The following is a 24,769-nucleotide window of genomic DNA, read 5'->3' as shown; positions in this document are numbered from 1 at the left end:
AATCAAGAAGTGCACCCAAGAAACTCAACCACTATTTAGCACAAGATGGTCACAATCTATTTGGGGGACTGAACGAAGTTAAAAAAAAAAAAAAAAAAAAAAAGGCAAAAATATCAATAAATTCAAAAGAAAATTCACAGAAGAATATATTTTGGCAAAACAAGTGATTCTAAGAGTAGCAGTGCTAATAGAGCAGGTCCATGGAGGGAAGCTGGAAGCTGAGAAGCAGCAGAAAGGAATGGGAAATGAGGGTTCTGTATGAGAAAAACCAGGCAGCACCAGGTCTGTTAGAAATCCAAGTACTTTTCATTATTCAGTACCAAGTGCAGTGAAGAGATGCTTGCTGTACTTCTGATAGAGGTTCTCTGACTGTGACAGTTTTGTTTTTTGAAGCACAGGAAATGTAGCTGTTAAGGAAGAAAAGCTTGCATTTTAAGGACTTTTTAAAACCCAAAATTGCTAAAACATGGGCAGATATAATACTAGTATTAACATATACTGCTGGGGATTTACAGATCCATGACCACATGGCTCAGGTGTTTTGTGAGGAATCACACATCAGATTTCAGAAAGAACCTGAAGCATGTTCTGATGGAGCAATAAATCATATGCAGGACTATTTTAATGCTAATAATGCCTATAAGAGATGCCATTATGCACCTAACTTTCCATCATGGGCTGTGCCAGTAACTATTAGACTAATAAAATACCTACTGCTCCCTATGGTCTTGTACTGCTCCAGTACATTTATAATTTGCAATAATCTCTGAATTATCTCTGATGCAATAAGGCAAATGTGTGGCTGGGGTAAAATGTCATAACTTTGGTGGAAAAGAGGACATTTTCACACTGTCTGGGAATCTGTCTCTACAGATGCAATTTTGGCACTACTGACTGCTCTGGTGGCATAGCTGGCTTTTGCTGCTGGCCAGAGTGTTCAGGAAGAGTTGGAGCACCACCAGTGTCTCACAAATTCACTCTTGTTTTTGCTGAGCTTTGAATGCGACTTCAACTTTTTTGAATATTTATTATATTTGCTTCTTCATTTCTTCCCCCAGGCTTAGGCTTTTTTTAATCTAAAATAAGAGATGTATAAAATCTGTCATTTAAAGGCACTTCTAAGCTTTGATTAGTATCAGCTGAAGCATTAGTCATCTGTTGCAGCTTCTGTAATTCTTTAAATTATCCCTTTGCAAATGCTAAATGCCCTAAAGTTACCAGCTTCTCCCCTCCCCAGTCTCTCCCTTCTAGAAAAATCAAAGGCCATTTCTCCAGGTATTCCATTTAAAAAGCCATATCACAGCAAGCAAAAAGTAATATGTATAGTTGCCTCTTTTCATCTGAAACCATCTGTAGCTATATTGACATTAAAATTATGTGAATTTCTAGCAGAGCAGGAAGAAATAAGTGTCATGCATTGCTACAACAGAATTTGAATATGTTTACCTACTTTACCAAGTATAAGTAATAACTGAGGAAGAAAATACTACTGTCATCACTTCCAGCACTGTGGGCTGGGCATAAGATTCAATTCTTACAGGCAAGAAAAGGCACAGATTTTATAAATGTAGTTTTTCTTTGTGCCCCCCAGCAGATCCCTCTTGTGCTGGATGCTTTGAAAACGTACAGTGAAAGACACAAGACACCATGAAATCCTCCTTCCGAAAGGAAGTAAAAAAAAGAGAATTTCCACAGCAATGAGCCTACATCCAGCTATTTTTTTGTCTGTGTTGCTCCAGCCATTTTGCTGTGGGAATTGTTGCTATGTGGGACTCAGCATCCATGTCTCACTATGGAAGCCCCCTACTTTGACACAGCTGGTTATTCAGCCCCTTTTGGCGTCTCTGGCATCAGCGGTGGCATGCCATTAATGATGGATTGCTTGAACGAGAAAAATTATGATAAAAGTCCTCTGCATGAAATGAGACTGCTGTGGATGGTCACAGGTTCTGCTCATTCTCTGCAGAGAATATATTGTCCTCTGAAGTGAAATATTAGAAGTGAAAGATTTAGGGGGAAAAATACTTAAAATGGCCATGAAAGTATTAATCTCTTTCCTGGGAAAGGACTTCTTTACTTTTCTTCTCTAGAATGGGGCTAATGGGAAGAATCTGATATTAGAGGCAATGTTCAGGTACTGCAAAGAGTTCCTTTGCAGAGTTTCATTGCCTACTTCAATGACTGCATTTGCTCACCTAAAATGAATGTGGTATGTCTAACCTCCAAGCCATGATGTGAGAAGTTATTTTTATTTGCTAGAGCTGACTGTGCAAAACAGAGACAGTGATGACTTTCTCCTTGGCTGTTCACTTTCTGTGATAGAGTGGCAACCCACAGCTGAGAGTAAGAGATTTCTGATACCAGAGGCAGCATTTCTGTATGCAAGTGGCTTTGCTGACATGCCTGTGAAAATTCATTGTATTGTTAAGTCATAGCATTCATGTACAAAGACTCTGCTGCTTCAGATGCTTTTCAAACAACAACAACAAAAAAAAAGCTTATGAACTCCTTTGGAGATAAATAGGCCTTTCAGAGCAATCAGAATAATCCCTAATCCATTTTTGGCAAAAGATGTAGTGATATACACACTGTAGTATATAACTGCAAGAAGTGTTGAGTATATACAAGTGAGTGGCTTGATGCATAGACACAAGGGTGTTTTAATTCTCAAAAAATAACAATATTCCCACGACATTCATTGTAGGCATTGCAAGCAAACAATGCCTACAGCTTACAAACATATGGTTAAAAGTTCCTCCAATGTCTATGTTGAACCATAAAAGTTCAGTTATCACTAACTGGCTTTTACAAAGAGATTTCAGTGGGAGAAGGCACTGGGTAGAGGATGGAGAGCTGGTTTAAGGAACGGTAGGAAAGTAGCCTCCATCATCTTTGCAACACATCACGTAAAGAGGCTCTTCCTGCACATCTGAAGAAGCAAGATCTCTTGTGCATGTCTTAGGAAGTGTTCTGGAAAGGGGGGGTCACGGCGCAGTAGCCAAAACCTGAGTTTGCACCTCTGTTTACAGCTTAACTTGCAAAATCATACAGCACAAAACTACTGAACTCTGAGCCTTTTGATGGGAAAAAGCTTTCTCTGCTGGTTTCCCCAGAGGTGATTTATTCTGTAAAAACTCTACTGTGTAACACTTTCTGCCTTAAAAGCAACTCATGCAAAGTTAATTACGTTGCACTATGTTTGTGGGAAAATACATTTTACTACAAGTTAATTTGAAGAAAAAAATATTATACAATGAATGCTATAAAAGAAACAGTTATGAGTTGCCTTAACAGCATTTATAAATCAAATCACTGCACATCGATAACTTTAAAACCAACCTACATCAGGCTTTTGGAACAATGTATGAGTAAAACAGTTTTTGAGTAGCCACATATTTTTCATAAGTTGTGGGTGGCCAAAAAAAAAAAAAAAAAAAAAAAAAAAAAAAAAAAAAAAAAAAGTGGGTTATTTGTTAAAAATAAAAAGAAGGAATTGTTTTCTTTCATTTATAAGACATGATGATTTTTGCTTGTTCTGCTGTTTTTGGTGGCTTTTGGAAGCAACACAGAAGCCAAAGTCCTTAGACATTTTGTGATGCTTTTTAATGGAAAATATTTCTTATAAAATATCTTTAATTACATGCTTGCCTCTTTACAAATAGATAGGAATTTCATCCATACAAATTAATAAATTGGGAGGGAAAAAGGGACTTTTGATCATCTAGGCTCACCTGCTGTTTCACATTGGCCAAAGAGATTTCTCCTTGCTAAATACTTCTTTCAGCCATTGAGCAAGAAACCTGTATGATTCATGTTTCAACTACAGAATATCTTCACAATACAAATGCAGTATTGCTGTGAGTGTTGTGAGGGCTTGCTTACCATCCCTTGACTGTAAAAATATGGGTCAAATTTCTTGACTAAATTTTCATAATTGTGACTTTCCGGCACCAGCTCTTGTAAGGCCTTTGGCTGCTTGGGTAAGAACCTTTCTGCTCAGGTTTCTTTCTCCTTTCTCCTGAGTTTGCTTCCCTGAAAAGCAGAAGGAAAACCCAGGATTCTGTCCTGCAAATTGGCCCAGCCACCTGGACTCTTGTTCTGATGGGCAGTGTGTGGAGCAGGAGGCTGCTAGTACCCTCCTCAAAATTTCAGTGCCTAGTCCCAAGACACCTCCTCTCAGCACCTATATACTGCTTTTAAGGATAGTTGCAGCCTAAGTTTAAATAACTTTCCCTGTTTGGAGACTTCCTCTAGTTTGGGGACATTTTGTAGAATAACTGAGAAGAAAAAAAAAATAAAGCTGAAGCTGGTTTGTGATTCCTCCACATCTCTCAAAATTAGCAAACTCTTCTCCATGGCATATCACCTCAGAATTAATTTCAAGAGCAAGTCTGGGGAAAAAGATCTCACACTGCTATTATTTCTCTTCTAAATTCTTTAAGTAACTCACTGGAAAAGCTTGTGTGCGCCAAACTACTTGCATAATGTCATATCCTTAGCAGAGAAAGTCCCTAGAGCAGGTTGACAATATTAAATAAAAGAGATGATCGTTCTATAAAGAATTTCATGTTCACAGCGTGCATGTGCAAAAGAAACTGCCAGGGTTGCTGACTCATGTGAATTTAACTTTCAGTTTTGCAAGATTAGGTAATTTTCCTCCAAACCCTGCTCCTGCAGGAGATGGCTGTGGGACCAAAATGTCTGGGATTTTTCCCTTCTTCTGCTTCCTTTCAGTATTTTTTTTCTGCCTTTCCTGGTTGTGGAAAAGCCTGCAATATGATGTGAGTGTGTTTTAAAGGCTTAAAAAACAAACATGTATTTGTTTTGTTCCTTGAAGTTAAAGACAATCAAGAACTTACAATAACCGCTTAATATACATGACTGATCCTTCCCAAAAGTACAAGATAGGTAAGAAAACCAAAGGAAATAGTGCTATTTTTTTTTCTTTTTTCAAATGGAGAATTAATTCAGAGAATTAATTGTGCTGGATTCAAAACTTTGGATTGATGCCAACTGATTTCTCAAGTTGATACAGCCAAACACACCTTTTATAAATTCCTGATACTGCATTGAGGGCAGGAAATTATTTCTTGCTAAATACTGAAACTAGTTAAAAGTATTTTGCAGACTTTACAGAGCTCCCACTAATCTGAATGGGATTCATAGGGACATTCAGGAATCTCATAGAAACTCAACCTCTTGGAAGCAGCCTCCTGGTGTTTAACCTCATAGGACTGAGCATTAAATCACTCTGCCTGAGTTTCTGTTGGGTGGAGAAAGAAAGGGTTCTTCTCTCTGCCATTATAATACAATTTTTCCTTTTTGGTTTATTAATCTGAGAATATTATAAATGCATTTGCTAAATCATAATATTCTGAACCACTGGCAATATGCAGTGAGAGTCTAAATACATACATTTTAAAATCTGTGGTTCCTATTCTCTCCTATTCTGGCAAGCAGTAATTACATGTAAACTCAAGAAATTAAGTTAATCATAACAATCTCACAAACAGAAAACAAGCATTAGAAGTGTCATGTAGGGCCTGTACTACTTATATTTAATTAAACAGAAAATTATGAGTAATCCAGTACAACAGTCTCTTATTTGCTCTAATAACCAACTGAAATTAAGTTCACCAATACTAATAAGGGTTCATGGAAGCAGGGAACTCAACTTCTGTACATTCAGGGTTGACTTAGGAAGGGATTATCACAGCAAATAAAGGGACTTAAATAGTCAGGTGAATAAGTTTTCAGAAACCAAATTCTTCGGGCAGTCTTGGAAATCTCAGCCTTGTACTATACTTGTACCAATCCCTTGGTACTGTGCCAAAAATATATATTTTAAAAAGTCCATGCTGCTGGCCATGTAAACTGAACATATATTTCTGTTTCTGAGCAGAGACTTCCAGCTGTTATTGCTACCCTGTGTGTATTTTACCTCTGAATAAAGAGTACTTAGCAATCACCACTCATGTCTCTCTTTTCACCGCTACAGGGGCAGAGTCCATGGCTTGGAGGAGGTGTAGAAAATCTTAAGGGTCAGAAAAACGCAGAATAAAGATTAAAACACAGGTCTGGTATCATCCCAGCAGCATGCAACATGGAAGGATTCCTGAAATGCGCTGTTTCTGTACTATACTTCTTTTAGTGACACTATAGGAAAGCTCAAGGTAAGAAACGGATTTGTCTTTCTTTTGATCAAAATCTAATTCTAAATGTATGTAGATAAGCTAACAACTGTGTAAATACCACTCAATAATGTGAACACTACCATCAAAATTGTTCTTAATTGTTCTTAGTCATCCTGTTTGTTTGACAATTTTGTACGTTTCCTCTTTGACTAGATTTTAAAAAATAGCAAAAAATATTTTGCCCTGTTAAAAATGAACAAATGACACATTTACCTTTAACTAGGCACACAAATTACAAAAAAAAATCCTTTAAATGACCAAGAACACTGGAAATCTGGTAGTATTCCACCCTGCATATTTCAAAGGCATTAAATTAAACATTTGAAGCAAACTTATCTACCTGTTCCAGCTGTTGCCAATGAGGATAAGGGATTTTTTTTTTTCTCTAGGAAAACAGTAAGTCTCAAAACTCCACTAATTCACTGAAAAATTCCATAGGCTAAATAGATTAAGATTCCCATTTTCACGGCATGCAAGAGACCAACTCTTCACTGAGGGAGAGTGAATCACAAAAACGGTAATGAAAATATTTATGAAGCATTTTTTAGCTGTTATATATGGGTTCATAAACTTCCGTCCTACCCAGTCCTCTCAACCTACTTAAGCAATTTGGCTGTAGTTTATATTTTTTTACTCACATTTTTCAAACAAACAAACCAAACAAAACCTCAAAACACCTCTTTTAGCTAAGACCCTTTGTTTAAAACTAAAAAGTTTAAAAATTGCCAGGTCCAAACTAATGAGCGGGGCACAGCTGAGTACATTTAGGTGCCAGCATGTACTCATTGCATTGCAGAGATGGTAGGCTTTACAAATGTATTAAAAAATAGTATCCATTCTGAAACAACCGTTTAATGTTGTGCTCTGAAATAGACACTGTAATCTAAGTGTCAAGAGTCAGCCTAAGGACATAACTTTGAGTCCACAGAGCTGCCAGGAGGTCTGAAAAAAAACAGTGCAGGATTATTTGTAAAAATCCTGGAGAAGACCAGCCCAGGGTTGTGGATCACAAGGAATTCTCAGTGTCTCCCAGAGAAAGGAATGAAAGTATTCCTACCACAGAATAAGACCACAACACACTGAAAACAAAGTCCATGAACTGGCACCATGAGAACCAGGCACAGCTCCAGTGTGCAGGGATAATACACTCACCTTGTCCACAATGCAGATCTGCTTCTTGCTTTGCACATCAACAATCTCTACTTCAAAGTAGGTGATTTTTGAATGTTTGAGCGCTGGTGATGGTTTGATTTGGCCAGCAGAGAGCACCAGCTGAGATAAGTTGAAAAAAGAGCGTGAGTCATTGTGAGACATGGACAGAGCTCCTCCATCGGCTGCGAGATCCTTGCTGTGTTCTGGAGTGCTGGGATTCTGCCTCTTGAGCATGGTGTGACCCAGCAGCAGCGATCGTCATATCAGCAGGGGACAGTTCCAGGGGAAAATATTTCCTCCCTGCATCAGTTAAATACAGCCACAGACTGACGAGACACAAAAGGTCAAGTGGCATTCCATTTTAAGTGTACTGTCTTATTTAGCAAGAGTGAAAACAATGGCTCCGTAATCCATGTCTATATTTAATCTGCTATAGTGATGTCCCATGTTGATGCTGCTGCTTTCTTATTTTCTTTTTTTCATTTTATTTAAAACAGCATTTGAAACAAGAGATTCTGAAATTCCCTGTTAGCAGATATCAGATCCTGAAATTCCATAGCCCTGGAGGGGCAACCGGAAATGAATGTAGTAAATTCCACGGTTACCCACTGAGACAGACATTTAAAATATCCATGTAGACACATATGTATAGATATAAATGTCACCTATTCTAGAATCATCATCATCAGGTGTCATCTACTCCAGAAATATCTACTAACAAAATAGCATGAGTTCATCAGCAAAATTCAGGGGATATTTGCAAATATCTGCTTGGCTTTAGCACTATGGATTTTCAGGTATTTAATGGGGTAGAGCTTTCCTTACTGTTCTGCCAGGAAAAATCAACTGAAGGAAAGGAAATTATAACCTTAAAGGCATTCATTCAGGGCTTGGATCATTTCACTATTTTCTTACTCTTTCCTGACAATTTTTACAAGGCAAGTCTGCAACAAAACAAAAGCAGTTTTAATGATAAAAATAAAGACTATATAAAACAACAAATTTTCTCTGAAGCAGCTTCCTCAAGCCTTGTTTAAACTTCATTTCTCCATGGCTTTTTAATAGGATTTAACAGAACTTGCAGTGCTTTTCCATCCTGAAATTCTCCCTATATTTCCCTGAGCTGCCTAGGATTACAATGTTAGAAGGGCACCAGGAGTTTCTGCATACAGCTCTTTGTACAGAGTAAATTCTGAATGCATTTCTGCATGGTAAAATCTCAGGAAAATGACAATCACTATTACAAAAATTATATGGGTTTGTTACACTGAGAAAGTTAATTAAGTGGAAAAAAGCTTCTACAAGGTAAAAGTCACCACACTAACTAATGTCCACTCTGGGATGCAGGGTGGAAACAGAACAGGTCTCTTTTCTTTGATTCTGCTGTAACTTAGAGAAAATTTAATGGTTCTTTAGCCATAGTTCTGACTAAAGGAGCTAACCCTAAGTCATAGTTAAGATGCTTTATGCCCACATGACATAACAAATTTTGAAGTAGCTTAGACTAAGAGAAAAGTCCCCGCTGCTTGGTGATGCAACCATGCAGCCTTGGAATGCCTTCACTGGATTTGTTAATGGAAAGTCCTGGCTGGGGGATGCAGATGTACAACAATATTGATCCTCTACTACAAAAAAAACAGGATTAAATTTAGAGTATACTGTAATCAGTTTGTGTCCTGCCACTGGTGCAGGATAAGTGAGCATCTAAAGGAAAAAAAAAGTTAGACTTGAACAAGATTATATCGTATGAAAGAAGTTCACCTATCTCTGAGGTTAAGTGAAAGGGATTCAAGGAACCATCACCTTGGTGGAGTCAATATAGCAAGCAGAAATTTTGGTATAAGCTAGTCTCAACAGGGAGAATGACAAATTATTGTCTTACTGTGAGGAGCTTGCTAAAAACAGCCACCTGAAGACCACAGAACACACAGGTCCTAAAATCCAAGTGTGAGATACACTTATTTGAACAGGCTACTCTAAAGAAACTGTACAAGGGATGAGACAAACTAATATAATATCCCCTTTTAGCTGTAAGATTTATATGAATAAGTGAGCTGTAATAGCATATATTAATAAATTTCTAAATTTATTTCAATTCAAAACCCATAAAGAATAATATTGATCATCAAGACTAATTTCTGTGTATATAAAGGAGCTGGTGTTACAGTCATTACTGTGGGTATATTTATAACATTTAAAAGGATAACATCTGAGCTGCTGCTGCTGCTGAGAAAAAAAGCTTTTGATTTACTGCAGACATTTAAATGATCAGAATTTTATTACTGACCAATGAACACTTGAATACCTGAACCAATTCCAGGAAAATGCTTACAAAAATATACTCCCCTTTTTTTCAATCCAAGCTAATCATTTGCAATGTCAATATTTTGATGAATAACCATCTTTACAGACCCAAACATAGATCTGCTGACATAGATTAGGAGAGCTTCCCTAAAGGTGGCTGGCCCTTTCCTCCCTCTGTTGTATTATGGATTTAGGATTAGACTGCAGCAGACATAATGCTTGCATATAAGGTGGATGAGAGCTAGTCTACCAAAAATAATCAGGGATAGAGTTACCGCTGATAACCCAAATTCTAAAAGGGAGATGAATAAAAGCTGTGATGGTTTTGCCATTATTGTAACAAGTGCTGCACTTTCTTGAAAGGGCATCAATGGATTTGTATGTTCCAGCTCAATGTGAAGTCATCCAGCCCATTCTGTGTGGAGGTGCACATAGAAGGGAAACATTAATTACTGGACAGAAAGCACATCTTTCCTTTCAGTGCAGTTACTGAACTTCATCTCAGTCCTCAGCACTGGAGATGGGCAGTCCCAGCACATGGGGACGAGTGATCAGCCCTATGGTGACATTTTTTCATCCACATTACAAAGCTATAAGGTGCTGTCCCCAGAGCTGTGGCGGGGCTAGCAGCCAGCAGCCACCCAGCCCCTGACCTCAGCTTCATTCTGGGCCTCTGAGAGGAGTCAAAGAGCACTCAGCAAGAATTAAATCATCTCTGACAGCTTCAACTCGCACTGAAGTTCAGGCCATATAAGGGGCTGATATTTTGGAGGGGCTGCAAGAATGGGCACCACTCTTCTCAAAGTGTGGCTCTGCCTCCTCTCCTCACTTGGCACTCAGCTCACATGAGCTTTTTTGGAGACAGGCAGGCACTTGGTTAAGCCATCCTTCTGAAAGGCACTTTTTCAAGGAGACAGAGAATGCCTGCCCCCAAGTCACACAGCCTTGCCATCATCTCTGGTTAATAGAACTGCTTATGTTTTCAGGAAAAAGTTACACCTGTAAAGGATTTTTTTGCACCCTTCTAATTGATATCTGCAAACAAGCATCAGCCTGTGCTGGTCATGACAAAATAGGTAACAAACCACTGATCAGGGGCTAAGACTTAGCATTGTGTTTCTGCTCATGGCACTGATTTCCTGTGAGGTGTTAGGGAGCTGCCGTTTCTCCTGTTTTTCCTTTCCTATTCCACATGCTGTCCCTGTGTGAGATTCTCTTGCACCGTGCATTTTGCAGGCAGCCTAGGACAAAGGGATTTCAAAAGATCTCAGCTGGGGCCTTAAGGCGCTTCTGAAGTTGCTTTTCATCTCTGGTTATGTTTTGAACTCCTCCTTCCCCAGCAAACTGGTCATCTCCTTTCAGCCTGCAAAATGTCAGCTGTTAAGTCAGCAGCAGAGGGTCACCTCTGTCAGTCCAGATGCTTGTCAGCAGCCCTTCACATGTCACTTTTTTATCCCACACACTTCAAATGCTTGGCAGGACCAGGGTTATTCTTTTCCCACAGGCTTTGCCCCCAAGACAGACATGTGGGGTTCAGAACCCCAGGTCATGAAATCTAAAACAAAGCAGATTGCCAGGGTCACACTTACCTTAGTGTGCCATTTTTTGGAGATTCTGCCATTTTGGAGATCTGAATCAGCGTGTTCACATGGCCCTTGGCCTCACACCTTTTTCAGCAACTGCGCAGCCCTTACATCTGGTATTGTGCTTGGTCTAACCACCACTGTTGACATCTCCCTGTTTCAGTCTTAGATTTCATGTTTTCAGGGCCAGGCAGGAGTGTAGCTGTTCTTCCAGTGTCTTTTTATTGAGTTGTCCAAGGAAGGATTTCAGAACCTGATCTAATCTACTTATTTAGAAGAACACAGACAATAATTTGTGTGTCTGGCTCCTGGCTTCATCTGGCAGAGAGTTTAGGAATAGCTTTACCAGATTATCTGGGGGGCTACTGCATCTAGATGTTTGGTTTGATTCTGCTATCCATTACAATTAAATAACAACTGAAATGTATTTCTGAAGCATTGCAGAAATTTAAGCATGAGCGTAGCTGCTAGGGAGAAAAAAAAATCGAACAAAAACTACTGTGCATGAACCTCTGGCATTTCTTTGCCTGCACACATCTACCTTAGAAATCATAAAACCAATTTAAAACATTCTATCTCCATGCTTGCACACAAAATGCCACTTAGAAGCAGCTCCACAGCATTCCTATTAAAACTACTCAGGTAATTTCATTTTCTCTCTTGAAGCTAGGTCTCTTGAATACGCAATGGACAAGAGAAAGATGCAGAAGGAGAGTGTCCTGACTAACACTAAACAATCCTAAAGCTATTTTAAATGATGCTGAAGTCAGGACTAAACCACACCAGCTAGGGGACAGGGTAAAAGTGATATACACCCATGTTTCTCCTCTTCAGCTACACTGGCAGGGCTCCTCAGCAGAGGATGACAACCTTTCTGACCCTGTGAACTGTGCAGTGGAAACATTACACGGCCAAAAGCCACAAGCCTCAGGCCACATCCTTCAGAGGCTGAGAGAAGGGACAGTCAAAGGAGGAGCTTGCAAGCAAGGCCACGAGATCTCCAGTGCCCACCTTGTCCCTGCAGGAGCTTTTACCACTGGCCATACCAGTGATGTTTCATTAGCCGTTTAAAATCTCACTGTAGTAGCCTGGCTTTATCCTTCTGACTTTGAAAACTGAAAATATTGACTTTAAACTTTGGTGTGAGTGGTGCCAATTAGAAGCAAATTCACAGCGCAAATCAAATCCAAAGTCAACGTTTGTTTTATCCCCCACAGACATCTATGAGAGCCACAAGGGAAATAAGCAAAGTTGAAATACAGGATAGTAATTCTATCTGCAAGCAGTGCACTGTGAAACCTCCACCCCCAGCCCCTGTAGCACACAAACACACACCTACTTCTCTACCAAAATAAGTACAGCCTGACACAGAACTCATATCTGATGATGGGCAGGATATATTGTAACAGGCATCTGCTGGACTGTGGTATGGAAGAAGCCCAAAAAGATGCTCCTGGTGATGAAAAGATCCAAATGAATCTTCAAAAGTGACCAGTCTTTTAAGGTCACTGACAATAAATAGCATATTCACAGCTGTGACATTTCAGTTCTTGTTTACATGAAAACAGTGGAAATTGTGCTATTCCATTATTTGAGGCATAAGGTCTTCTCCCCTATGCATGTGGACATACATGGCTATGTGAAATGCTATGTGAAAATTCTTTTTTTTTTTTAACTTATATATTTTGTCATTCTCTTTCACTCAGGTAAATGTGTAGCCCTTTTAAAGATACAGGAACATCTGAAAACTTGACTTCAAAAAGCCTAAGGAAAAGGACTTTTTTTAAAATTTCGAAACAAAGTCTATGATTTTTAAGCTAGTCTTGGCATTTTGCAGAAAGATGGGGAGATCAACACACTATGTATTTAAGTCCTTGCGCAGACAATATGCTTTTTACCCCATTGTTTCTTTGAGGCAAAGATTAGAAAGCAGTATTAGAAATAGGACAAAAAAATGTTACCCAAACTTGTCCAAGAACTACTTTTAAAGAAAACTCCACTGATCTTTATCTGCAGAATTTTCCCTAAAGCATTACACTCATCCTTTAGCATGTCCTCAAACTGCTTTTGCCTCTCAGTGACAATAAGTGCTTTCATACATTTGCCTTAATGTAGTGTGACTCCCCTTACTGCATCATCAATTCTGCCTAATAAAATGGCACCTCAATTAACAGAGGTTAGAAACTGGCTTACAAATGTCTGGCTTTATTTCAGCTTTTCACAACAGGCTTTGTGCACTCTCGTGTGCCACTGCTCACCTGAGGAAAGCCACTGGGATGAGCTCCCTGTCGATCTCAGCCCAGCAGCAAAACTGTCAAACAAGGCAGCATCTAGGTGGGTGAGACTCCTCAAAGCATGGGCAGACAGCAAGTTTCCATGGATTTCATCGTGGCTTTATGTCATCGTGTCACTTCACAGCATAAAGAGAAAGGGGTGAGCAGATTAATGAAGGACAGGTGCTGATACCTTGTACTTTGCAGCAGTGAAGCTCACTCCATGCCCTCACTTAATTTCAGCTGAGTACAGGTATTACTGACAGCATTTTTTAAAATCCCCACTGAAAACATACCCTGATGAGATAATGGATTGTAATTTCACAGGATAAGATCAAGTAACCACATTATTGGAAGCTGATCAGCCACTAAGTAAGGATAATGAAAAGAAATACAGTAAGGCAAAGCCATTTTTCACAAATGGCAGCCCTACAGAACTGGCAAATCCATGTTCTTACAGCTGAGATTAGGTGCATCTTTCATTTGGGAAAAACTATTACCTGCAAGATGAAGTTGGAGTCACTTGGAGTAATTTCAGGGGAAAAAAAAAATGTTGTTCAAATATGCATTTTTCAGTGACACTGAAGCAGTCAAAAAGATTTACTCATTTGGATGAAAAGATTTTGAGGTTCAGAACAATCTGGTCTCTTTAATAACTTCTGACCAGTAGGAGGGAAGAACAGCCTTGACCAGAACACCTACAGATTTCTAAAGAAGCTATTTCAACATTAACATATTCAAAAGCTCTTGTTTGCTGATGTAGAATGTATAAAATCCTGAAATCTCAGTAACTGTCAAAAAATATAATCACAATCTTTCAGACAGTTCTATCCAGAGATACATTTAAAAGTTTATAATGACAAAAAGAAACCTAACTCCAATTTACAATCCTTCTTTATTGTCTGAAGTTCTTGGGGTGATTGGTCTTTCATTGCTTTTGAAATGTTAGATGGTATTTCTTCTCGTACAAGAAGCCAAACTGTTCTCAGTCTTTTTCATTTCGGGGCTTCATTAATTAGGTTTCTGAAACATCTGTCAGCATAACCTCCTTCTCTCACAAACTTTCAAGTTTCCATTTATTATAAGTTCCCATTTATTATAACATTTTTAATACTCCCTCTCAGTCCTTGAACTAAATTATCAGTCTTTTTTTACAATCATTTTGTGACTAAAAAATATTCTTGTGATATTTTCTTTCAAAGCGGAATGATTTTGAGAAACAGTAGAATTACTGGAAACTTGAAACCAGACAAGTAAAAAAGCACCTTATTCATTTCATTAGAGCTGTTGTTTAGTGCTAGGTTTTTTCAAACTTGAAATGTTTGAAAAATGTTTCTATGACGCAAAATTTAGGGGGAGAATAAAAGCAAGCATGCTCATCAGAATAAATTACTATCTTTTTTTTCCTTAATTCTTTCTCTTGTTAAGGCTCTTCTGCCCCCAGACTACTATCATTCCCAGTGACAACCCTGATAAAACAGTGGTCCTGCCCCATTTTGAGTATTGTGATAATGCCTTCTGTTTAGACCATTATTTCTGACAAGCCTGCATCAGAGCTATGCTCTCCTCACTAGGGGTGTTCAAAACAGTGCAGGAAATCTATCCTATTTAAGGTACTGCAAGAAAGTGCATTCCTTGTTTACACTTCGGAAGCAGAAAGAGTCTCAGCTGTGGACAGATCACTTTTCTGCTGGGGCTGGGGTCTGTCTGGTCCAGCATGGGAAGCAGTGCTGAGCCAGGCGGTTCTGCTGGCAGCAGGTGTAGGTGGAAATGTCGCTGATTTACTGCCACAAACTGAGCAGGTTCATGTGCTCAGGATTACCACCTCATCAAACCTGCCATCCTCACAGCACCTGGAGCCACCACACGGCCTGAAATAAAATCTGCCTTTCACCGGGAAATCCAGGGGATGCTGACAGAACCACAGAAAATGGTGGCTCCATGGGGAGCCCAGTAGCACAACCATGTGTGTCATGTTGACCCATGAGAGCTGGCTCTCTCACAAGCCAGTTTTGCTCGCGCCTAAACATGATAGGTGCCCACAGGCACAATGAACCTCAGTACAACATCAGGGCAATCTCCTATGCATGAGAGGATGGAACCCATGTGAGCTTCAGGCCTCCCTTCTCTTCCATTGTTGACTACCAGAAAGAAATAGAGAGACAAACAAGAGTGTATTTCATCTCTGTAATGGTATTATTGTGGCCACACAGCAACCTGGAACAATTTGAAAAGAACAGAATGTTAAGCTTGAGCTCCGAGGAAAATGGTACTGTTCACTCCAGAAATGCCTCTGTGGCTTCTCGTGAAACACCTGCACTCCTAGTGAATAGAGCATTTTCCACCTGGCTCATTTTTTGCTGGCATAACCCAGTTTATCCATGCTTTGTTTTATCACACCAACACTGGCACAGAAGCATTTTAATGTAAAAAATGCTCTTCTGTCCAGCACAGTTGGCAAGGAAGAATGCGCTAATTTGTGTGAGGTTTGAATGCACAGGTTTCCCTTGTCCTGCAAGTCAGAAGCAGAGATGCTGAGTGCAGCTTATATTAGTCAGCATGTGACAACTCAGTGGTAAGGAGTTTGGCTCCAGAGGCAAGCAAAGCCAAAGCAAAAGATTGCCACAGTGGACTCTAAAACCTTGACACAACTGATACATGAGCTTGGGCTGCCAACAGGCAGCACTTGTTGCTTGGCACATGAGGACAACAGCTCATCGCTCCACACCTCTGGAGTCTGATCTCCATTTTAACAGCTCTCAGTCAGGAATGGCTGCGACCAGCTTGCAAACAATGTCAAGACAACCACTGTGTGGTTACATCCAGCTGTCAAAATTATCTTAGCTTTAAAAAAAAAAAAAAAAAAACAACCAAACTGATGCTGTTCCTAGGCTGACAACTGTCTCTGTAAGGCATTCCTGCAATTTCCATAGCCATCTTGGGGGCAAGGTCATAGAGATAGATGTGACAAGGAGAGCCCTGACATTTAACAGTCTGGGAAGCAACACTGGAGGATTAGAGGTAAGATATCAAGATGCTTCCCACGAGATGAGTTCCTGTAGCAGAAAGCAACTCAGTTCCCCAGACAGCTTCAAAAATGCTGTAAAATAAAGTCCCTGGTTAGAAACAATGCCCTCTCTCTATATCCAGCTGTAGGAAGTACAATAAAAGGCTGAAGGTGCAGTTCATATACAAAGGGTAAAATGAAAGAAAATTCAGTGTCACATTTGTAGTTTTCCAGGGCAAGAAATAAAATGGTGGGAAGGGAATATCCACAGCTGCCTAGTGGGACTTCTTGCAGTTAAGTACAACAATCTGATGAGGTACATAAATTCTTTTTGTTTGTTTGTTTGTTTTTTGTTGTTGTTTTTTTATATTAATAAGAACCCTAGCTTACCTGTGCTGTCTTTCAGCAGGAGGCTGGAGAATGCCTGCATTTGAAAGGACAGGGAGGTGTGAGTTGACCTGGGTCACAGGCTGTGCATGTGTGACAGCCATACTGTGCCTTCACAGTGTCCCTCTTCTTTCTTTGCAGAGCTGCAGACAACTGTGGCCATCACTGCCACGTGAAAGACATTGCTCCAGCTGCTTTCTGGTGTGACTTTCCCCAGAGACCAAACCACATACAAGCAGCAGAGATGCTGTACTTGAGTCCATCCAGTTTAAAGGTTTTTGTGCCTGAGCTCTTGGTGGTATGTCAGCCCCAGGAAGAACTGGCTGTGCCTGCAAGTTTCTTTTCAGGTAAGGAACCTGCTTTGCTGTTGCTGCTGTTAGTACAGAGGATCTGGGAGTGTCATTTTAAAAAAAGCTGATTTTACATGCAAAAGCACAGCAGCCAAGAAAAGACAAGGAAAGAAACTTTTTAAAAGACTCAGTCACTGTCTTTGTAGGTTTAGGTATTAGAGTCTCAGATTTCTAATTGAATATTTGAATTCACAGCATTTGGAGCAAAGCTGACTGATCACTGATGTCAGCTTGTTGTAAGCAAGTTAAGCAGAGGACACTACCTACCTAGAGAAAACCACAAACTCCACCTCAAAATACTTCTTTCAGAGCCCTCCCTTAGCAGACTAATGCCCATTTAAACTTAATCACTTGGTTCTTCATCAACAACAAAAATACAGCTTTAATGAACAGGGCCAAAAAAAATTACTTTCTCTTGATGTTACTCCCAGAAAATATTTCTGTTTTCAGCTAGCTGTTGCTCTCAAGGGTGAAAAAGACTCTGTCAGAACAGGAATGTAGCACCCTTCTATCTTTCTTTTGCACAGCTTACCACAAGGCAAGGATAAAATAATTTCTACTTGTTCTGCTCTTATCATTTTTTGTTATTATATGCTAAGTACCACAGCACATAGTTTTAAAACACTCCTAAACAGAGAGGTGTTTTTAAGAACACCAGAGGCTCCAGGAAGGCTACGCACAGAGCCCAGAAGGTCCCCTCTTGTAGGTGATGCACAGGCTGGAGTTATCGCCATTGGCACACTCGGGTTGGGAGACAGGCTGAGCTCCTCAGGCCCACACCTCAAGTTAGCACTGCTGAGATGGTGATAAAGAAATTGTCAGGCATCTTCACTGGCAAAATCCTTAAAAGCTGGTTTTTAATAATGTTCTGTGTGTTGCTAAAGGGCAAGTTCTGAGCCAAAAGTTAATGGTTTCCGACTTGATGCCCTTTGGACTTTGAGAAACAAGCATTTCAGAATCAGTAGTTTCTCTCATGAATATACTTTTCCTGCTCTCTCTTGCAAAATGCAACCCAGAAAGGCAAAACATTCAGCAGCAGCGTGTGCTGTTTTCAACAGCTCTGTCAGCTTTGTCTCAGAGAAGCTGAAGCAGTTTACATCTCTCCCTCCTGAAATCCAACAACTGATGGAAACAATGCAGGACAATATAAAAGTGCCAGTGAAGCATCTGTAACTACTTAAAAATGACAGAACAAGCAGAAAGTCATTAGTAAGACTACTGAAACCCACAAATTAAATTATATATTTCTCCCCTGAGGAAAATGGGAGGTTGAGCATCACAAAATATTCCAGAGGAAAAGACCATCTGGGCAGAATTTTGAAAACCACAGCAAGTGCATTAGCATGGACTGGGCGTTTGGCCAGAGGGAATTTACCCAAAACTGAAGGCCTCAGGAGGCTCAGTGCACAGGGACCTGGAGGCTGAGCTCTGAAACAACACAAACTGAGATGAAACTCTTTGCAGCAATCAGAAAAGACTTGATTTTGCTTGAATAACACCAAAACATTCATGTTCTTGATTAAAAGTAACTGAATGAAGAACTTAAAAACTGAAATATTGTGAAACCTAAAAGAGATACTAACATTTTATGGGATAAAAGGTTTAAAGAGTTTTCAGTTTAGTTGTCTCATTCAGATGATTTTGGACTAGAAATTAATAATATACAGCTATTTACACCATCCAGCTCAGGAAACTGCACTTTATACCTTTCCTACATACACAGTGAACAGAAGGTAAATCAAGGCACCTGAATCAGGCCTGAGAAATAAAACCCTTTCCTTTTCTATGGAATTGCACACCTAAGGTCGGTTCTTTGAATATCCTTCTAGATTCCAACCACCAGAAACTGGCAAGGAATGGAAGCTCTGTTTTCTGCTCTGCTTTAGTCACTCTGTGGCTGAAATCCTGAGACTGGCAGACATCTCAGAAGAGGTAGGCAAGGATCCCACCAAGCTGTACATAATCAAAAACTGCAGCTTCGATTTCAGCTACAAAAAGTCTTCCTGTAGCTCAGGACTCCTGTTATACTTAAGTTACTACTCCATTCTCAGAGCAGTGCACATGGACACCTGCTACCAGGAAGGGAAGGACAAGGCCACCATTCTGACAGCAACACTTGCAGGCAAGCTTTTTTATTATGGAAACACCTGCATAAATCTGTTAGCCCCAACATATCTATCGACACTCCTTAGGGGGCAACCAAGATCAAGATCTGGGCTTTCACTTTCCCCACATAGTTCAATTAACAGCATTTACTAATATAAAATCACAGCCTACTTTGAGAACGATTTTTAAAGATGGATATTTATCATTTTTCTGCAGAGTAAATGGCTAGTTAAGTTTAATTCATATTTATTAAGATCCATGAAAGTTTCTATACGAGAGACAAATACAATTATCTTTACTATGGGAATAAATGTATAATGAAATCCTGGCTTTCCCTTGTTAAAATAATATACTTCACAATAAGTATAGATTTTGGCAAAGCAATGTTCCCCTGCCACACAGCACATGTTTAATGAAGTTACTCCTCAGCTGTTGCTGAACTGAGCCAAAATGAGATAAGCTGAGTTTGTAAGCACTCCTAGTCCATTAAAATGGAAACCTCCACTGAAGAAAAATGCTTTACAGTTTCAATCTAAAAACTATGTCAGCTTATTGAAAAGACAATCATTCTATCTTCTCTCAAAGTAATTAGACCAGAAAGTAATCACAGAAGGGAATTAAGTATTTGTGGTCAGATTTCCCATCAGGATCACTTGGACCAGCTGTATACAACCTCATATATTTCCCTTTGCCCAGTCACATCCTGGCCAGCAGCAGCTCTGGCACAGGTATACTGAAACACTGCCAATGGCACTTGAATGCCCTGCAATTAATATGCAAGGTTCTAATTAACATATTTTAAAAATCACACTCTAGGAAGGTAATGAAAAGCCATTTTCTTAACAAAACAAACTATTTTCTCTGGTCTGAACAAATTATCCTATTATTACACAGTCCACATGAACACAGATGGGAAGACTTTTTGGTTTCATAAAAAAAAGCCCCAGGACATTTTTGCATGGAAAACCATGTCACGGGAATAGTATGAGCTGCAATGTGGCACTTTAATAGTCAATAAAGACAGAAAAAAAAGACACTGCTTGCTACCTCATAGCTAGCAGGTTTTCAAATTATGGAATTCATCTGTCACACTCCACTTAGCATAACTGTATCACTTCACCAAGTAATGCCACCATCAGATAGTTATTTTAATAGTAAACAGGTAAATGAATAGTGTAAAGAGTAATAGAATGGGGAGGAAAAAGAGACCAGAGAATTAAGTTAAGACTTTTTTCTTTTTCTCTGACACTGTAGAGTGAAGATTCCCCTTTGGCTCACTTTAAAAGGGGAGGAATGTGAAAAAGAGAGAGAAAGAGGCATATTTAACAAGGTCATTTAATACAGGAGAAATCTTCAAGCTTGTTTCAGGGGCACACCTTAAGTGGTGCTTGCAAGGTGCTTCCCAAGGGTAAACAGAACTTACTGTGTCTATTTACATAAAGCAAATGGTGGTCCAAACTTAGGAATTACTTGAGACTCATCTCTAAAAATTCAAAGCCTTTATCTTTTCAGTCTTTGTTCTCCACAGCAGCTGGTCTTCCAAGTAGTTCTCAGGGTTCTTGAGCAGGCTGGCTGTGCCACTGTGCCCACAGTGCCTCCTGAGTGGGCAAAATGCTCCACCACTGGGACTGGGGACCTGTGGAAATGTGGGCTGCCCTTCACCCCCAGCTCACATTTGTTAGCACAGCTGAAGCTGTCAGGAGATTTTAGTAGCCACTGAGTTTTGCTCCAACAAGTTGTTTCCTGCAATTCCTCCGCTTCCAGCGTGAGCTTGGGCTCGAGAGGCAGCACAAAACACAACTGCATCCTGGAAACTCAGGGCTGTAACATTTCATGTTTTGTTTTTAAGCTGCCTTCAGTTGCTCCTTTGGGTCACTGCTCCCACACCATGCAGAGCAGGGGGACTGAGGGCAGTAAGTGGAACAAAGAAAGAAGTGCTTTTGCACCCAGGGCATGTTTTCTAATGCAAAGCCCCAGCACTCGCTGATACATGCAGCCCACCTGTATAATCTGCCCCCTTATAAATTGCTGCTGCACACATACTGCCACATTTATTAACCACCTCACCAAAAAAGAACCCTGTGTCTTCTTCCAGTCTTCCCATTCCTTTTCATAAAATACAGTGTACCAATTGCACACAAAAGATTATCTGAATTTTGCAAAGATCTTTTGTTCATTATTTACTAGAAGACGATGGCGTACATTCAGGGAATATAAAAATGTTTTATTCACTATCTTCAGCTGACTCTTATTTTTCCTCTACCCCAGTAATAGCATTAATACATTTGTACACATTCTCAATGTAGCATGTCACATTCCACCTGCAGATATATCTTTTTGTCTTTGAAATATCTATGGACTGCATTAAATAATCACTGTAAGCCATCTTCTGTTGATAAGTTTATCATTTTACTGCCCTGAATTATTCATACAAAGCCAACACCATATCGCTATATTATTACAGGAAAGCAATTAAGGTGGAATGTACGGTTTCAAGAAAATGGAAATCCTTCTATTCTGTTGCACAGAGCAGATTGTTTCCACCTTTTACTTAGATCAGTGTCAGAAAACATCAGGAGTTTGCAAAGCTGTTTGGGTGTACGTGTGTGTGGAGGGGATGGTTGTTTAGAAGTGTTACCAATTGCTTAGAGGAATAAAGACAGGTTTCTTAGCCCCAGTGCCTGGCTCCAACAGAGCACTTGTCATCAACACACATATGAAGAAGTTGAGTGCAATTTTTTTCCCCTGGCTACAGCTGGTGAAACAGAGGCATGGCAGAGTCTGCCTCCAGTTATACTCACAGTTCCCAAGTGCTGGATCAGTGCACAAGCTAGTCTGCCACACAACCACACCAGCAGCTGAAGTGGCTGGTTTTAAAAATGCAGCAACTGGTTTTAGGTGCCTTAAGACCTGTGTATTGCTTTCATGTACCTGTGAAAGCCACTGATCCCTTAACACCAGCCTGGAAATTAAAGTCTACACTGTGACTTACTTCATGGAAGAATCTGAGTCCATCACCAATCCTCTATCTGTTTGAAACTTGATTTCCTTCAAAGGACACTCCTTATATGAGATAAGACTATCCAATAATTGTTGGGGTTTTTTTTTTTCCTTTTAACAACTCCTGGAACACTGAATAAAGCCCTCTCCAATCTAAAATACATATCAAATTCATGGATGTAGTTGATTTAGTGAAACCAGATGGGAAATTTGTATAGACCATCAGTACAGTTTTTGTATTTAGACCAAATTTAATGCAAACATGCCACAATAGAGAACAGGAGCTGTCCCCACACAATCTCCCACAGCTGTCATTATGTCCTGGAACAGTTAGCCTGTGAAAAAAATTTATCCTGGATGATACTGACAGAAAAAGGAAACACACCACAGTGAGACATCTCCCCAAAGCTTCCTGTTCATCATTAAAAGCTTTTGCTATGAGAAAGTATAAATACCATTAGACATACAAACATATTTATTTATTTATTTATTTATTTATTTATTTATTTATTTATTTATTTATTTTTATTTATATATATTTAATATATATTTATATATTTATATATAAATATATTTTGGGGTTTTTTACTAGTCCCAGTAATGAGTTATTCTTTCCTAGGAAGCACCAAAGAAGTCAATGAAACATTTTCTCACTCTACAGAGACCTATGTGGGATAATTACTGTGAAACACAAAAGGAAAAAAAATGAAGCAAAAATAAGAACAGGCTTCAAATTCTGAGGAGAACAACAACAAAGAAAAACAAGAACAACAACAACAACGAGAAAGACGAGGAAGGAAGGAAGGAAGGAAGGAAGGAAGGAAGGAAGGAAGGAAGGAAGGAAGGAAGGAAGGAAGGAAGGAAGGAAGGAAGGAAGGAAGGAAGGAAGGAAGGAAGGAAGGAAGGAAGGAAGGAAGTCCCTCCCTCTCCTTCGAATAGCTGAACTGGTTATAAAAAGGATAAAGAAATTCTTCCTGCTTTGCTGCTATCCCTCACATCAGTAACTGTGTCTTCTCACAGGGACCACAAAACAAACTGGGACTGCATAGTCAAGTAAAAATACCAAAACATGCAGCTATTACATATGGAAAGTGAAGTGAAGCCTTTTCCCTCTGCTCAGTGCTGTGCGGCACACAGATGAAACCACAGCCCAATGTGAATAACAAAATGGCAAGGCTGAGCCTCTGTTCAGCAAGTCCATGAGGTCTACAAGACATCTCCAGCCTCTCTGGAAATCCTGTCCAGTTGGCAGTGGAAAGCACTGCGCAGAGAGGAACCATCTCTGTAAGCAACGATTAGGAAAGAAAAATAAACCGTCCTGCCTTTAGGTAGTTCTGTCCTCCTGCTAACGTGTCCTTTCTTATCAACTGGAAACAGCCCTCATGGATGTAGAGCGCAGAAAAATCACCTCTAGGTTTGCAAGAAACCACTTTAGGTTTGATGGAAAGAAAAAAACCCTCTGTCAAGTCACTTTCTCTGTCATTTGCACAATGAGACAACGGTCGAATAGGCACTATTTGCTTATTCACACTCAGCAACCCAGAGCATAAAACAAACCAGGGAGCTGGCAGGTTAGCTGAACATAACATGCTGCGTAATTTATTATACACAGCTCCCTAATGAGCTGTGAAATAAATTCAGATGTGGCTATTTTAGCAAATTCAGAATAATCTCTGTATCTCAAATATCTGAGCTACTGATTCACAGTTTGTTCAGAAATGGAAATGTCACTCTCCTCTCCTGTTGCTACTGGTTTTAATGTGAGGGGAGCAGCAACAGTTCTGTGTCTCTTCTTTACATCACAGAAGTACCTGACTGTTCCGGGCAAGTTTTTCTCCTACCCGGGACTGCACAGTCTCTTTGCACGACCCTCACTGCAGGGAGGACATTTTCTAAGAATTTTGAGACAGCTCAGAAAACATCTTAAACTGAGAATTTTGGCAAGGACTATCCTGGCTACTCTTCCACACAGTTATTGTTGCTTTTCTCCATTTAGCCATAAAGTCAGGTCTCTATTAAGCATACCTTGGTATGAGATTTTGGGTTAGAGTTGTTTGTTGTGTTGGGTTATGGGTTTTTCTTTTTCAAAAGAAAGAGGAGCAGATACACATTAAAGGTAGGAAAAAATACAGTGTGTTTTTGCATATGACCCTCAAACATACACGATGGCATGCAGAAGGTGAGATCCACATATTTGAGCCCAAGGCTGCAAGCAACTATAAATTAATCACACTATAAATTTCCTCAAGCTTCAAGACGTTTGTATTCTGTCACACCCAGTTTTAAGTCTCAGGCAAAGGTGATTTTCAGACTATTATATTTCATTAGCAAGAAGCTTTCTGGACACTCATTTACAATTTTCCCTTCCTTAATTAAGTCCAACTACTTCTAGTTACACCTTTGTGTGCTTCAT

At 39.7% G+C, this 24,769-nt stretch overlaps 1 protein-coding gene and 1 long non-coding RNA gene across 8 annotated transcripts in view; one reads left to right on the top strand and one right to left on the bottom strand.

Annotated features, from left to right (window-relative positions):
• TECRL (trans-2,3-enoyl-CoA reductase like) overlaps positions 1 to 7,617 on the bottom strand; it is a 61,800-nt gene extending 54,183 nt beyond the window's left edge. For all 5 annotated transcript variants that reach the window (XM_066186409.1, XM_066186407.1, XM_066186411.1 and 2 more), the window contains exon 1: positions 7,347 to 7,617. In XM_066186409.1, the coding sequence (XP_066042506.1) occupies positions 7,347 to 7,580 (234 nt within the window). In that variant the 5' untranslated portion in view covers positions 7,581 to 7,617. The remainder of the gene's footprint in view (positions 1 to 7,346) is intronic.
• LOC136291387 (uncharacterized) overlaps positions 1 to 23,935 on the top strand; it is a 278,854-nt gene extending 254,919 nt beyond the window's left edge. For 2 of the 3 annotated variants that reach the window (XR_010721512.1, XR_010721511.1), the window contains 5 exons: positions 5,999 to 6,173; positions 13,448 to 13,666; positions 17,042 to 17,247; positions 19,080 to 19,182; positions 22,976 to 23,935. This is a non-coding gene — a long non-coding RNA (uncharacterized lncRNA). The remainder of the gene's footprint in view (positions 1 to 5,998; positions 6,174 to 13,447; positions 13,667 to 17,041; positions 17,248 to 19,079; positions 19,183 to 22,975) is intronic. The other variant, XR_010721513.1, reaches the window with a different exon arrangement.
• Positions 23,936 to 24,769: the final 834 nt, after the last annotated feature.

Source organism: Chamaea fasciata, unplaced genomic scaffold (assembly GCF_029207755.1).
Source record: "Chamaea fasciata isolate MVZ Bird 193981 ecotype frontalis unplaced genomic scaffold, bChaFas1.0.hap1 SCAF_6, whole genome shotgun sequence".
NCBI lineage: Eukaryota > Metazoa > Chordata > Aves > Passeriformes > Sylviidae > Chamaea > Chamaea fasciata.
The sequence above is the reverse complement of the archived record's forward strand: the minus strand, read 5'-3'. Positions and strand labels throughout refer to the sequence as shown.